General features: G+C 43.2%; 1 protein-coding gene across 1 annotated transcript in view; it reads right to left on the reverse strand.

The window, feature by feature from the left end:
* The window catches only part of plb1 (phospholipase B1), a 31,431-nt gene extending 28,935 nt beyond the window's left edge, over positions 1-2,496 (reverse strand). The window contains exon 1 of the mRNA XM_053633417.1: positions 1,391-2,496. Coding sequence (XP_053489392.1) covers positions 1,391-1,460 — 70 coding nt within the window. The 5' untranslated portion in view covers positions 1,461-2,496. The remainder of the gene's footprint in view (positions 1-1,390) is intronic.
* Positions 2,497-15,637: the final 13,141 nt, after the last annotated feature.

Genomic DNA, 15,637 nt, shown 5'->3' on the forward strand with positions numbered 1-15,637 from the left:
ACTTAAAGAAACAAACTGAGCATGCATACTTGACTGACTTAACTCAAAACTTTCATACGGCGCATGCTTGCATTTTTATTTGATTTTTTTTTTTAGGTTAACCTAAGGAATCTAACTAAGCATACATACTTTATTAAGTTAACTCAAAATTTCCAAACTAGCCATACATACTTTACTGAGTTAACCCCAGAAAACAAATGGAGCACGCATACTTGATTATGCTAACTAAAAGTATTCAAACTGAGCATGCATACTACTTGACTGTATTAACCCTCGGAATTAAGCGTAGGTATTTCACCCTCTTATCTCTCATCTATAATCAGTTTTAAACACGGTTCTCTTAATAACAGGCCTCGGGACTGCCTATGTTTAAATCCTCCACATGTAAACGCAGAGCTCGGTAGCTCATGTTATAGATTTCGAGCTTCTTTTAAACGCAGCGACCTGCAGCAGTCCCTGGAATGATCGCATTTTAAGATTTGACGTCGAAAAATGTCTAACTTCGATCTTTTTAAACGCCGTCTGCATGTTTTACTCGATCTTCTAGCCGCACGGCTACGTCGAGGGCATGTTATAAGGTGTGCTCTAGTGACGTGGCCGTGTTTGTTCATTTTAGATCTGTTTTATTGTAAAGACCAACTCGGAAAGTCTCTGTACACTTTACTAACTTTACGTTAACTTTACGTTGATTCAAAGACGTACTGGGTTAAATTCGCTGAAAGTGAATTCGATGGATCAAGTTGAATTTTACTGAATAAATTCCATAATAATAATAATAACAATAATAATAATAATAATAAAAAGTATTTTGCATCAAAGAAACACTATAGCGATAAATAAATAATAAATAAATAATAAAAAGCATTTTGCATCAAAGAAACAATATAGCGATACAATATAGCGATAAATAAATAAATAAATAAATAAATAAATAAATAATAAAAAGCATTTTGCACCAAAGAAACAATATAGCGATACAATATAGCGATAAATAAATAAATAAATAATAAAAAGCATTTTGCATCAAAGAAACAATATAGCGATACAATATAGCGATAAATAAATAAATAAATAATAAAAAGCATTTTGCATCAAAGAAACAATATAGCGATACAATATAGCGATAAATAAATAAATAAATAAATAATAAAAAGCATTTTGCATCAAAGAAACAATATAGCGATACAATATAGCGATAAATAAATAAATAAATAAATAATAAAAAGCATTTTGCATCAAAGAAACAATATAGCGATACGGACATGAAATTGAACAACTTTTGCTTTGATTTAATTCAGCGTGTTGTACGTACCCAATTTACGGTCATCGCCTTTATTTGTAAGGTATGAAGATATAATAGAAGTGATGAGCATGTGATTTAATAAAATACCTGAGCAAGCAGAGGACAGAAACATCAGGATGAGCAGTTGAGCAGAAGCGACCGAGACTCGGGTTCCCATGATGGAGTGTGTGTTTTTTTTCCTTTTCCTTTTACACCCTCACCTCTGCTGCTCTCTCTCACACAACACACATACCCACCGCTGTCTCATTATAAACCAGCGTACAAACTGCTGTCTCATTATGAACCACACCCCCACATGCGCACTTGCGTGCGTGTGTGTAAGATGCAACAGAAAGCTATTAAACTTTAAAAGGATTCGTAAATGTGTAATGATTGATTAAGGCATTAACTGTAACTGTATGGAAGTCTATGCATTATAAAACCACCTGTATACAGCACCGCCTTAAAGGTCTTTAAAGGGTCAAGGTGAGAATCATTTCAGAAATAAAGCTATCAAGATCAATAATAATATATGATATTTTATCAATAGATTAGACCGATGTCCGTTCGTTTTAATTCTGCTGTGTCAATATTTAACTCGTCCTTTTTGTGTACCAGTGACGCACTGTTTCTCAAGTATCGACCCTGGAGGTCTGAGCTGCGGTGCATTTATTAGCTGACCCTAAAGTGTTTGTAGTTTTCAGATTCTGCAGTTAAGTGGCAAAAGATGGTAGAAAGATGCTTTACGGAATCACCGTCATTCGCTGATTAAATCAACAGTGCTGGTCTACACGAACTGCTCATCGATAACAGCAATACTTTGAGTCTTAATCAGGTGTATCATTCTAGAAATAAAAACAAGTCAAACTGTGGTTTTTCATTACAGTAAAGGTCATATAAAGTTTATTAAGTAAGGAATAAAACCCTGTACGTCATACCGTTACAGGAAAATAATCAAACCTGCGTTAGTGTGATGAAGCAGTGTGATTATTTTCTGATAACAGTACAATTTATTCCTCTTATACAATGATAAGTTCCACATCACTTAGGCATGCTCTCTCTCTGTCCCCCTCTCTATCTCTCTCGCTCTGATACATCTTCTTATCTGATTACTTTTAGAAGTCCCTGTACCTGTTCGGACACAGTAAGCCCTTTGTTTCTACTTAAATCAAGCAATGATTGAACTCTTCCTCCTTTTCTGTATATACAATGCCCTCTAGTAATATTGGCACCCCTGATGAATGAGCACAGAAAGCTGTGAAAATCTGTCTTTATTGTTTAACCTTTTGATCTTTTGTTAAAAAGATTTTTTGGCACCGCTTTAGTCAATAATCTGTGCTGCCTTCCTTTGCCAAGATAACAGCTCTGAGTCTTCTCCTATAACGCCTGATGAAGAATACATGGCGAGGGATCTGAGAGCGTTCCTCCATACAGAACCTCTCCTTCACATTTCAGGTCCACGCTGGTGGACTCTCCTTCAGTTCACCCCACAGGTTTTCTATGGGGTTCAGGTCAGGGGACTGGGATGTTCAGGGCAGGACCTTGATTTTGTGGTCAGTAAACCATTTCTGTGTTGATGTTGATGATGTTTTGGATCATTGTCCTGCTGGAAGATCCAACCACGGCCCATTTGAATCTTTCTGTCAGAGGCAGTCAGGTTTTCATTTAATATCTGTTCATATTTGATCGAGTCCATGATGCCATGTTTCCTAACAAAATGTCCAGGTCCTCTGGCAGAAAAACAGCCCCAAAACATTAAAGATCCACCTCCATATTTAACCGTGGCCATGAGGTACTTTTCCATATGGCTACCTCTCTGTGTGCTCCAAAACCACCTCTGGTGTTTATTACCAAAAAGCTCTATTTTGGTTTCATCTGACCATAGAACCCGATCCCATTTGAAGTTCCAGTAGTGTCTGGCACACTGAAGACGCTCGAGTTTGTTTTTGGATGAGAGTAGAGGCTTTTTTCTTCAAACCCTTCCAAACAACTTGTGGTGATGTCGCTGACTTCAGATTGTAGTTTTGGAGACTTTCTGACCCCAAGACACAACTAACTTCTGCAGTTCTCCAGCTGTGATCCTTGGAGATGTTTTATCCACTCGAACCGTCCTCTTCACAGTGTGTTGAGACGATATAGACACACGTCCAATTCCAGGTCGATTCATAACATTTCCAGTGGACTGGAACTTCTTAATTATTGCCCTGATGGTGGAAATGGGCGTTTTCAATGCTTGTGCCATTTTCTTATAGACACGCCCCATTGTGTGAAGCTCAACAACCTTTTGCCGCACATCACAGCTATATTCCTCGCTCTTACCCGTTGTTATGAATGACTAAGGGAATTTGGCCTGTGTGTTACCTCATATTTATACCCCTGTGAAACAGGAAGTCACGGTTGAACAATTTCCTGTTCCTAGTCACCCAGGGGTACAAAAAAAACATATGAAATATCAATGGGAATATACTTCAAATATATTTTTCTCATATGAATTCATAGGGGTGCCAATAACTGCTGCACACCTATATTTAACAAATATATATATATACATATATATATTTATATATATATTGGATAAACCTATATTGTGTTTGCAATCTTTTGGTATGCATGAGAGCAGAGTATTTTTGTGAAATTTCTGAACAAAAGATTAAACAATAAAGACAATTTTCACAGCTTTCTTTGCTCATATTTAACAAGGTGCCAATATTAGTGGAGGTCACTGTACACATCTCAGCTGCAGTGCATTTATTTGCTTCTCCTAATGTGTTTGTAGATTCTGCAGTCAAGTAGTTAAAGATGGTAGACAAATGCTTTACTGAATCACACTCAAGTCAAACTGTGGTTTTTCAGCACAGTAAAGGTCATATAAAGTTTATTAAGTAGGGAATAAAACCCTGTACGTCATACCGTTAAAGGAAAATAATCAAACGTGTGGTGGTGTGATCCATCAGAGTTAATTGCACACTGTACTCAAGTTGAACATTAACACTTCCCCATCATGAGCTACTGCTGATTCACTCCACGGTATTACTGTTCGTGGAGCGTCCGCCGTACACGTCCCTGTGGACCAGCTGTTACTATGGAAACGGTGACGTATTAGAACGAGCGCGTTAATATAAACCTGCGCTACTCTCAGAGCTGCTGTTATACAACACTTTCTTCTGACCGATCCGAATCCAGAACTCAACAGCGCTGTGGGATAACAAATATTAAAACACATCATTCCAGACTAGTAGATTGCTAGTGAAGCTAAAAACAGTTCACACCAATATGCTAAATGTAGTCATGATCATATGATCATCCAGGACATGTTTGGTTTTATAAAGGTAGTTAGCTAGGTAGCTAACGTAGCTAACAAGCGTATTACTGCAGATTTACGCCATTTTCATACCGTATAAAGAGGTCATAAAACGGAACGGCGCACGTTCTTCACGCTGTCTGGTAAGGTTATGTCGGCGCCACCTAGTGGACATTGTCTGTATTGTCGTTGTTTTTTTTCTGTGTTCTACAGCACGTGCGCAGTTTCAGTTCAGTCGTATGACAGTCAGCACACAACGTAAGTTACATGTTAGATTTGATTGTAGAACACGATTCACAGTTAACGTCTCAATCGCAAAGGTAACCGCAAAACACAGCAGAGACTATCACGCTCCGCAGCACTCTTCATGTTATGTTAATCCTCCTGAATCCGCTCTTAGAGATAGTTCACAGAGAGGCAACACCTGATACGATGAGAGTTAGTGACCACCGGACAATGAGCGTTCGATGAATGCCCAGAAAAGAGGCAATGTATGTTGAATCACTGGGTAGCACCACTGCCATTTCACTCACCCTGACGCCAACCAGCAAAGAACAAAGAGCAAGTGCAAAAACAGCTCTTCTCTTTACAGCGCTCATTTCAGAAAAATCCTGAGATGCAAAAAATCTTTGACAATGATCAACAGATCCAGCTCCCCAATTGAATCAAGATGAGGAGTGTTGGCATCTACCAACCTTCTGTGTTTACCATCCGCGAAAGCCAGGCCAGATTAGAGTGCTTTTTGATTCAAGCGCTCAGTATAAAGGCATTTCATTCAACGATTCGCTTTAATAATTTGATTAACATGCTTTTAGGTGTGCTACTGCAAAGAACAGGTTACGATTGCTGCTGACGTGCAGCAAATGTTTTACTCTTTCATAGCCAGAGAGGATCACTGGAACTAAATGGCAAATGGTCTGCACTTATATAGCACTTTTTTTAAAAATAAAAAAAAACACCTTCGCGGTTGCAAGGTGCTAGCTTGCCATCAGGAGCAACTTGGGGTTCAGTGTCTTGCCCAAGGACACTTCGGCAAGTGGAGTCACGTGGGCCGGGGATCGAACCTCCAACCCTACGATTAGTGGACAACCCGCTCTACCACCTGATCCACAGCCGCCCCGACTACTTCAGATTTCGATGGTATAGAGATAATGATACCAGCAAAGAGATTGTGGAGTTCAGAATGAATGTTTACGTTTCTGGAAACAGTCCATCTCCTGCAATAGCTATTTATGGTCTAAAACAAACAGCTGAACAAAGAGAGAACGAGGATGGAGAAGATGCAGAGCAGTTTGTCTTGAGAAACTTCTACATGGATGATGGACACACCTCGGTGTCTTCTGAAGCTGAGGCAGTCAGTCATGGAGGCATTTCATGCTCTGCGAATGACAGAGCTGACGACTTAAAGGACGTAGTATTAGACGTAGACCCTCTGCCCCATCAACACAGCTTGGGAGTAAGTTGGAATCTTACTCCTCGAGCCATTCACACGAAGAGGAATCTTAGCTACAGTGAATAGTTTGTAGGAGCCGTTAGGATTTGCAGGGCCTATGCAAGGATCTACGCAAAGAAAAGCATTAGTTAGAGAGCTTTCTGTAGCTCAGTGATTGGGATGCTCCACTCTCTGCACACAGAGAAACTCGGTGGAGGGCGTAGACTGATGATTTAGTTCACCTTGAAAAACTTAATGCTCCCAGACCTGACGTACCAGTGTCACTGACTTCTCTTCTGATGCCTCTACTATAGCCATAGCTGCTGCAGTGTATCTCAGGGTTGTAGAGAATGATAGTCGGTGTCATGTAGGCTTTATGATGTGGGCAAATCAAAGTTAGCGCCAAGGCCAGCCCATACAATACAACGTTTAGAGTTATGTGCAGATGTTTTAGCGGTTCAGCTTGCAGAATTGATAACCAGTGAAATAGGACCTTGATCTATATTCAGTGAAATACTTCAGTGATAGTAAAATTGTACTCGGATACATTAACAATACCTCACGGAGATTCTATGTCTGTGTATCAAACAGAGTGACACGGATCTGAAAATCAACTAGACCAGAGCAGCGGCATCACATTGCTACCAGCCATAATCCAGCAGACAACAGTACCAGAGCAGTTTCAGCTGCTGAACTACACAGCACAAACTGGTTCTCAGGTCCAGCGTTTCTCCGTGAAACACACGTGAGTAAACAGACATCTTATTGATCCAGATTCTGACAGTGAAATCAGACCTCAGATAATAACTTTAGCCAAAGATTCAGCAGATGTTCCAGCTGGAAGTCCCTTGTGAGAGGTATGACCAACCCTTACTTCACATTGCCGGAACGTTTTCCAGTAGAGCACAAACAGAAACAGTCATAATCAAGCGTGTCCACCAAGAAATCTTCCAAGAGGAGAAGAGATCTCTAGTCAAAGTCCTGTTAAGAGTCTGAACCCCATCCTTGATGAGGAAGGATTGATTAGAGTAGGAGGACGCTTGTCAAATGCAGACATTACAAAAGAGGAGAAAGATCCTCTGATCATTCCAGCCAATCATCATATAAGCACTCTCTTATTTAAACACTACCATGAGAAGGTAGTTCTGGTAGCTCTTGGTAGCACCAAGGTCGCCACGTTACAGAAGGTGCATTGTGCACCGCTGGCTTATGGATCATAAGAGCTAAAAAAGCTGGTCTCCAGCATCATCAAAGAGTGTGTCATCTGTAAGAAAAACTGAGAAAATGTCAGGTCTCCGTGCAGATAGACTTACCATAACCCCTCCATTCACAAACATACAGTAGGACTTGATGTTTTTGGTCCTTAGAATGTTGTATCTTGCCGCACCTGAGGACACAGTGCAGAACGTAAGAGACGGACAGTCCTGTATACTAGAGCAGTACATCTGGAGATACTTCAGGAGAATCTATGTCATCTTCAAGCTTTATTAATGCCTTGAGAAGGTTTCTATGTCTGCGTGGGCCTGTCAAACAATTCCGGTCTGACAGAGGCACGCACTTTATAGGAGCTTGCAAAGAACTCCGAATCAACTCCTGAGACTCAGAATTACTTACTGGATCAAAAGCGTACATGGACGTTCAACGCATCTCATTCATCTCATATGGAAGGACTACGGGAAAGGATGATAGGAGTAGCCAGACGCATTCTAGATGCAATGCTGTTAACAGACACTCGACTTACACCCGAGGTTCTTACCACATCGATGACCCTGGGTTCCTATTTCAACAGACCCTGAAAAACCAGAGATTCTTACACCAGCAAATGTTGTTAACTCAAAAAGCTTGTGCAACATTAGCACCACCAGGAGAGTTTAAGGATATGTTTGCGAGTCAATGGAAACAAGTTCAGAATCTTGCAAATACATTCTGGAGACGTTGGAAACAGGAATACTTGTTAAACCTTCAAACTAGAAGGAAACAGACAGATGAGAAACAAAACGTCCAAGAAGCAGACATTGTGTTGCTGAAAGACTCTCAAGTAAAGTGCAGCAAATGTCCAGTGGGGCTTGTTGGAAAGGTCATTCCAAGTGGAGATGGTAAAATCCATAAAGTTGAAGTGAAAATAGTGAAACATGGGACTGCCAAAATATATCTTAGACCTGTTTCAGAAGTAAATGTTCTTCTGTTATGTGAAAAATAACCTGATGGGAATCTTGTGTTGATTATGGGCTGCATAATAGTGGTTTAATGATTCATACCAAGGGGAGTGTTCTGCCCATTGTCTGGTAAGGTTATGTCGGCGCCACCTAGTGGACATTGTCTATATTTTTGTTTTTCTGTATTCTACAGCACCTGCGAAGTTTCATCAGTCGTACAAGTCAGCGTGCAACACAAGTTACATGCTAGCTCAAAGACATCCTTTGCTTTGGTGAACGATATGCCTGTATGTTGATTTAATTCTTTGTAAGCTATTTATAAGAGTATTATGTGTTGGTTCTTGTACGTTTACATTTACAGCATTTGGCAGACGCCCTTATCCAGAGCGACTTACATTGATCTCATTTATACAGCTGAGCAGTTGAGGGTTAAGGGCCTTGCTCAAGGGCCCAGCATTGGTAGCTTGGTGGCGCTGGGGTTTGAACTTGAGTAGTCCAACGTCTTAACCACTGACCTACCACTGCCTTGTAAGTGTACATGGAGAACGATGTATGCTCATATTCATGTGCATCAAGACAAATGGATGTACACATTGTAATTTCATTGTTTTTTCGCTAGCTGTCTAGCTTCAGGGTTATATAGTTGTGAGGACAAAACTTTTACTTGGCTCACACCTGCAGCTTTTCTAGCGAGTCAGATCATTTGACTCGGCTCACCGATAAGAGTCGACCCTTTTGGCTCCCAAACGACTCATTTCCATAATTTTTATAATATATTTCATATATATCACATCCATATCCTTTTCAGGGTCACAGGGAACCTGGAGTCTATCCCAGGGAGCATGGGGCACAAGGCAGGGTACACCCTGGACAGGGTGCCAGTCCATCACAGGGCACAATCACACACACATTCATACACTACGGACACTTTAGACATGCCAATCAGCCTACCACGCATGTGTTTGGACTGGGGGAGGAAACCGGAATACTTTCTCCTGCAGCGGGAGAACATACAAACTCCGCGCACAAGGCGCACAAGGCCACAGTGGGACTCGAACCCCTGACCCTGGAGGTGTGCGGCGAACGTGCTAACCACTAAGCCACCGTGCGCCCTATGTATATATTCATTTCCATTTATCCTGGTAACTGATCTACAAAAAAAGAAATAAACAAACAAACAAACAAAAAAAGAAGCATGGAGTCACTTCTCACAGATCTTCACAAAGTTCCAAAATCTTCCTTTTTTTCTGTTCAGTATCTAACAAAATGGCCTCAGTTTGCATATTTACATATTGTATTTATTATTTAGTGAGCAATAATGTGCCCGTCAGAGTATCACAATTATAAACTTGCTTTTAAAGTTGCTTCTGGTATTAAAAATAGGTCAGTATTTCAGAAAACATTGCTCGATGGTTTTCTTTTACAGCCAAATCTGACTTAAGCTCAAATGTCTCTGTGATTAAATTCAGTAGAGGGCGCTGTGGGTCTGCCAGCCTTCCCCTTCCTGTCTCTCGCTCTCTCGTTCTTCATGTTTCTCACATTTTCTCCCCACCCCTGCGGTGGTCTGATTCTCCAGCACGGTGGAATCGTTTCTGCAGTCTTCATGTCCCAAGATTTTTACAGTTGAACTCATCAGATTTATTGCTCGTGCAATCTCACGTCAAATCCAATCAGTTTTTATTCTCTGTGTACTGAACTTCAGAATTGTATTATATAGCCTCGGACTTACACGTTACAAAACAAACAACTCTTTGATTCCTGTAAAATGCACAGGCCTAAAAATTCACTCTTAAGAGTCTCCAACTATCCCTTTGTCTTCAGCCGAACACTGCAGCCTTCAGCATTCTTTCCCAGTTACCACTTGAGGGGGGGGAAAAAAGAACGTTGGCAGGACATCTTCTTCCAACATCATCTGATGCTCACATCACGGGTTTGTTTTGTTTGTTTGATGAAATTTAGATATTCATAATAATTGTTTCATCATCATCATCATCATTATTCCACCCACAAAGCTGCAAAAGAGGAAGAGGATGAAAGAGAGAGAGAGAGAGAGAGAGAGAGAGAGAGAAAATAGTTCAGCATAGAAAGAAAGACCTCAGTAACAACACTCTTAAAAATAAAAGATTCTCCAGTGGTTCTTTACAGCACCATAGCTTCTTCCGAGAACCTTCTTCTCGCCAAGAACCATTTTTCATTGTAGAGGGTTCTTAAGTGGAGCTGTATGAGTCTTTGGAGATTAGAGAAGTTCTTTATGGTTCATTACAGGTTCTTCAGAGCAGCGTATTGGTTCCTCAAGGTTTCAGCCCTTAACAGGTTAAAGTCAACCCTATATATAAGGTTCACTGTGGGACTGGAAAAGGTTCTCCTGGCAGGCATCACTCTTAAGAACCTTACTTTGGTTCCTTAAAGCACTAAGTAAGGTTTTATTTTAGAGAACATATGATAACAAGGTTCTTTGTGGCACTGCTCTGAAGAACCATTTCTGGGTTCTCTAAAGAACCTGAGAGTTAAAGGGTTCTCCTATGGCATCAAGAAAACGAAAGACAAACATACGTATATGTATGTATGTGTGTGTGTGTGTGTGTGTGTGTGTGTGTGAGTGACCAAGAGAACATTTTTTATCTTAATAAAGAATAACACATCATACTTTTCTTTTATCCGTTTATAGTTATACATTTTTTGTTGTTGTAGAAGATTCAAGAAATATTCACAGTATAGCAGCTATAAACAGCTGTTCTCTCACCAGTCTCTCTTTTTTCTCTCTCTTGAAGGTAGTAGGACATAAAAAAAAAACCCACACAGTTTGTCATGTGACCGAGAAACCTCTGACACTGGAGACTCCTTCCATAAATGTTAAATAAACGTCTCCTCCTCCAGGATTTTGAGATTTCGTGACGGCAGAAATTAACGCCAAATCAAGGAAATCTGCAAATATTCGGTGGAGCTTGCGCAGATTTTTCAAAATGACCACAGGTTTTACGTAGATTCGGGCCGAGACGCGTCACGTGACGTCTTCACGACGCGAATTCGGTCAAAACCGTCTTCGATTCACGTGCGCCGAATACGAGTACAGCTACAGGGTCTCGTTTACCAACAGACATCACCGTGAAAGAGCGTGCGCAAATGCTTTCGTGCGCAAAAAGCTTTTTCGCCCGCGAATATAATCATCAAATAAATAGATAAATAAATAAATAAATAAGAACCTCTGCGAAATCCTGTATGGAATGCCTTCTAGAAAACTTCACCAAACCGTGAAAAATGATCATGTGTTAGATCGAGCTCACTGACACAAACCTGTGATGTCAGAGCGGAAATTCTGACCAATCAGAATGCAGGATTCAGCAGTGCTGTGGTACTTCACATCAGTAACGGTTTCCATCACTCTCCCGGTCACCTTCACAGAATCTGATGCAGTCACTTAATCCCTTCAAGTGCGCTCTCGTGGCGTCCCCTCTGTCCACACTCGTTCTCTCCGAAGGTCAGAGCTGTGCTTCAACGCAGAAAAGAGCCGCTCGTTTCTTCCGAGGCTTGAAGTGAACGTCGGTATGATTGTCCTGTGATGAAGGGTAGACGCTGAAGTGCACTTCGTCGAGTGCTCCGTGCATATCAGCCTTTCCTCGCTCACTCGGCTAAGCCTCGTGAGCTCGATTCGAGTGAGCGAGAAGGAAAATGGATCACAATTTCTGCCAACGCCGAAAAGGCCTCGTTTATCACACCACTTTCTGCGGCGACTTTAATTTATGACCAGGAAACCAAATTACACCGAAACGATCGGCCCATTTCTTCACTGAACTGAAACCCCGAGTTAAAAAGCAGCACTTTCGCGAGAGCCGGAGAGTGATGGAGTGCAGGGTCTCGTTCGGCATCGCACAGGAAAGAGCAGCGCGTCTGCTGTGTTATAATCGACTGTCTGTCTCTCTCTCTCAACCTGTCTCTCTCTCTCTCTCGCTTATATGTTCAAGCTTGAGGGGGTTTTTTAGCATGGCTGTATATTTGTTACAGGGTAGGCAGCATCATGGCGTAGCAGTTCCCACCTCACAGCTACAGTATCCACGGTTCCTTCTCATCGAGGTTCTCACGTTCTCCCCATCATGGTTTCCTCCGGGGTCTCCAGTTTCCTCCAAACTCCCAGTAGGTGGACTAGGGACCAGGTATTCCAGCCTCACTCCCAGCGTTCAAATAGACTCCGGATTCAAAGCGACCTTGACCTGGATAAAGTGCAAGTTACACGTGAGTGAATAAATTAACATTTAATTCCAGATTCGAAGCATGGACTCTGCAGCTGCCTGCATGAAAAAACTAAATCTGATTTGTAGATAATAAAAGTAATGAGGAATATCACAATTTCTTGTAACGTAACAGTAGACTTTTGTACCTTTGTGTGTGTGTGTGTGTGTGTGTGTGTGTGTGTGTGTGTGTGTGTGTGTGTGCGCGTTGGCTTGACATACGCACACCTGTGGAAATGTGATCAGAGCATCGCTTTGTTGAGCAAGTTTATTATGATTTTTTTTTTCAAAACAAAAGAAGATTAAAATAACATTTCGCTCAACGCGTTTTCTTTTTTCTTCTCTAGCGACGTTACGATTCTTACTGAAGTGTGAAATGGAGGCTCACGAGCACAAACCTCACATCACAAATTCATAGGCTTCAATAACAATACACTATAACTTAATATATCTGTATTGAAATGTATTTAAAGTTGCACAGTGGAGTTTCATCAATCAGGAGGAGAGAGAGAGAGAGAGAGAGAGAGAGAGAGAGAGAGAGAAGAAGTTGTCACCAGGAATATCAGGATATCGTTATTGTTTTCAGATTTACGTGGAGTGAGTGAAACGCAGCTCATTGGGGAAATAAAGATCGAACGATTCACAATTTCAAGTTACGTTCAAAGTGAAACCGAAATGAAATCGAGCACGGGCTTGTCATTTCCCAGCTGCAGAAACGCTACAAGCGAGGAGGTCAGTGTGGAAGCGAGGACGTCAGTGTGGAAGTGTGGAGGTCAGTGTGGAAGTGAGGAGGTCAGTGTGGAAGTGTGGAGGTCAGTGTGGAAGTGTGGAGGTCAGTGTGGAAGTGTGGAAGTGTGGAGGTCAGTGTGGAGGTCAGTGTGGAAGTGTGGAAGTGTGGAGGTCAGTGTGGAGGTCAGTGTGGAAGTGTGGAGGTCAGTGTGGAAGTGTGGAAGTGAGGAGGTCAGTGTGGAAGTGTGGAAGTGAGGAGGTCAGTGTGGAAGTGTGGAAGTGTGGAGGTCAGTGTGGAAGTGTGGAAGTGAGGAGGTCAGTGTGGAAGTGTGGAAGTGTGGAGGTCAGTGTGGAAGTGTGGAAGTGTGGAGGTCAGTGTGGAAGTGTGGAGGTCAGTGTGGAAGTGTGGAAGTGTGGAGGTCAGTGTGGAAGTGAGGAGGTCAGTGTGGAAGTGTGGAGGTCAGTGTGGAAGTGAGGAGGTCAGTGTGGAAGTGTGGAGGTCAGTGTGGAAGTGTGGAGGTCAGTGTGGAAGTGTGGAGGTCAGTGTGGAAGTGTGGAAGTGAGGAGGTCAGTGTGGAAGTGTGGAAGTGTGGAGGTCAGTGTGGAGGTCAGTGTGGAAGTGTGGAGGTCAGTGTGGAAGTGTGGAGGTCAGTGTGGAAGTGAGGAGGTCAGTGTGGAAGTGTGGAGGTCAGTGTGGAAGTGTGGAGGTCAGTGTGGAAGTGTGGAAGTGTGGAGGTCAGTGTGGAGGTCAGTGTGGAAGTGTGGAAGTGTGGAGGTCAGTGTGGAGGTCAGTGTGGAAGTGTGGAGGTCAGTGTGGAAGTGTGGAAGTGAGGAGGTCAGTGTGGAAGTGTGGAAGTGTGGAGGTCAGTGTGGAAGTGTGGAAGTGAGGAGGTCAGTGTGGAAGTGTGGAAGTGTGGAGGTCAGTGTGGAAGTGTGGAAGTGTGGAGGTCAGTGTGGAAGTGTGGAGGTCAGTGTGGAAGTGTGGAAGTGTGGAGGTCAGTGTGGAAGTGAGGAGGTCAGTGTGGAAGTGTGGAGGTCAGTGTGGAAGTGAGGAGGTCAGTGTGGAAGTGTGGAGGTCAGTGTGGAAGTGTGGAGGTCAGTGTGGAAGTGTGGAAGTGAGGAGGTCAGTGTGGAAGTGTGGAAGTGTGGAGGTCAGTGTGGAGGTCAGTGTGGAAGTGTGGAGGTCAGTGTGGAAGTGAGGAAGTGAGGAGGTCAGTGTGGAAGTGTGGAAGTGTGGAGGTCAGTGTGGAAGTGTGGAAGTGTGGAGGTCAGTGTGGAAGTGTGGAAGTGTGGAGGTCAGTGTGGAAGTGTGGAGGTCAGTGTGGAAGTGTGGAGGTCAGTGTGGAAGTGTGGAAGTGTGGAGGTCAGTGTGGAAGTGAGGAGGTCAGTGTGGAAGTGTGGAGGTCAGTGTGGAAGTGTGGAGGTCAGTGTGGAAGTGTGGAGGTCAGTGTGGAAGTGTGGAAGTGTGGAGGTCAGTGTGGAAGTGTGGAGGTCAGTGTGGAAGTGAGGAGGTCAGTGTGGAAGTGTGGAGGTCAGTGTGGAAGTGTGGAGGTCAGTGTGGAAGTGTGGAAGTGTGGCGGTCAGTGTGGAAGTGTGGAGGTCAGTGTGGAAGTGAGGAGGTCAGTGTGGAAGTGTGGAGGTCAGTGTGGAAGTGTGGAGGTCAGTGTGGAAGTGAAGAGGTCAGTGTGGAAGTGAGGAGGTCAGTGTGGAAGTGTGGAAGTGAGGAGGTCAGTGTGGAAGTGTGGAGGTCAGTGTGGAAGTGTGGAGGTCAGTGTGGAAGTGTGGAGGTCAGTGTGGAAGTGAGGAGGTCAGTGTGGAAGTGTGGAAGTGAGGAGGTCAGTGTGGAAGTGTGGAAGTGAGGAGGTCAGTGTGGAAGTGTGGAAGTGTGGAGGTCAGTGTGGAAGTGTGGAGGTCAGTGTGGAAGTGTGGAGGTCAGTGTGGAAGTGAGGAGGTCAGTGTGGAAGTGTGGAAGTGAGGAGGTCAGTGTGGAAGTGTGGAGGTCAGTGTGGAAGTGAGGAGGTCAGTGTGGAAGTGTGGAAGTGAGGAGGTCAGTGTGGAAGTGTGGAAGTGTGGAGGTCAGTGTGGAGGTCAGTGTGGAAGCGAGGAGGTCAGTGTGGAAGTGTGGAAGTGTGGAGGTCAGTGTGGAAGTGTGGAGGTCAGTGTGGAAGTGTGGAGGTCAGTGTGGAAGTGAGGAGGTCAGTGTGGAAGTGTGGAAGTGTGGAGGTCAGTGTGGAAGTGTGGAAGTGAGGAGGTCAGTGTGGAAGTGTGGAAGTGTGGAGGTCAGTGTGGAAGTGTGGAAGTGTGGAGGTCAGTGTGGAAGTGTGGAGGTCAGTGTGGAAGTGTGGAAGTGTGGAGGTCAGTGTGGAAGTGTGGAAGTGTGGAGGTCAGTGTGGAAGTGTGGAAGTGTGGAGGTCAGTGTGGAAGTGTGGAAGTGAGGAGGTCAGTGTGGAAGTGTGGAGGTCAGTGTGGAAGTGAGGAGGTCAGTGTGGAAGTGTGGAAGTGAGGAGGTCA

Source organism: Ictalurus furcatus, chromosome 9 (assembly GCF_023375685.1).
Source record: "Ictalurus furcatus strain D&B chromosome 9, Billie_1.0, whole genome shotgun sequence".
Classification (NCBI taxonomy): domain Eukaryota; kingdom Metazoa; phylum Chordata; class Actinopteri; order Siluriformes; family Ictaluridae; genus Ictalurus; species Ictalurus furcatus.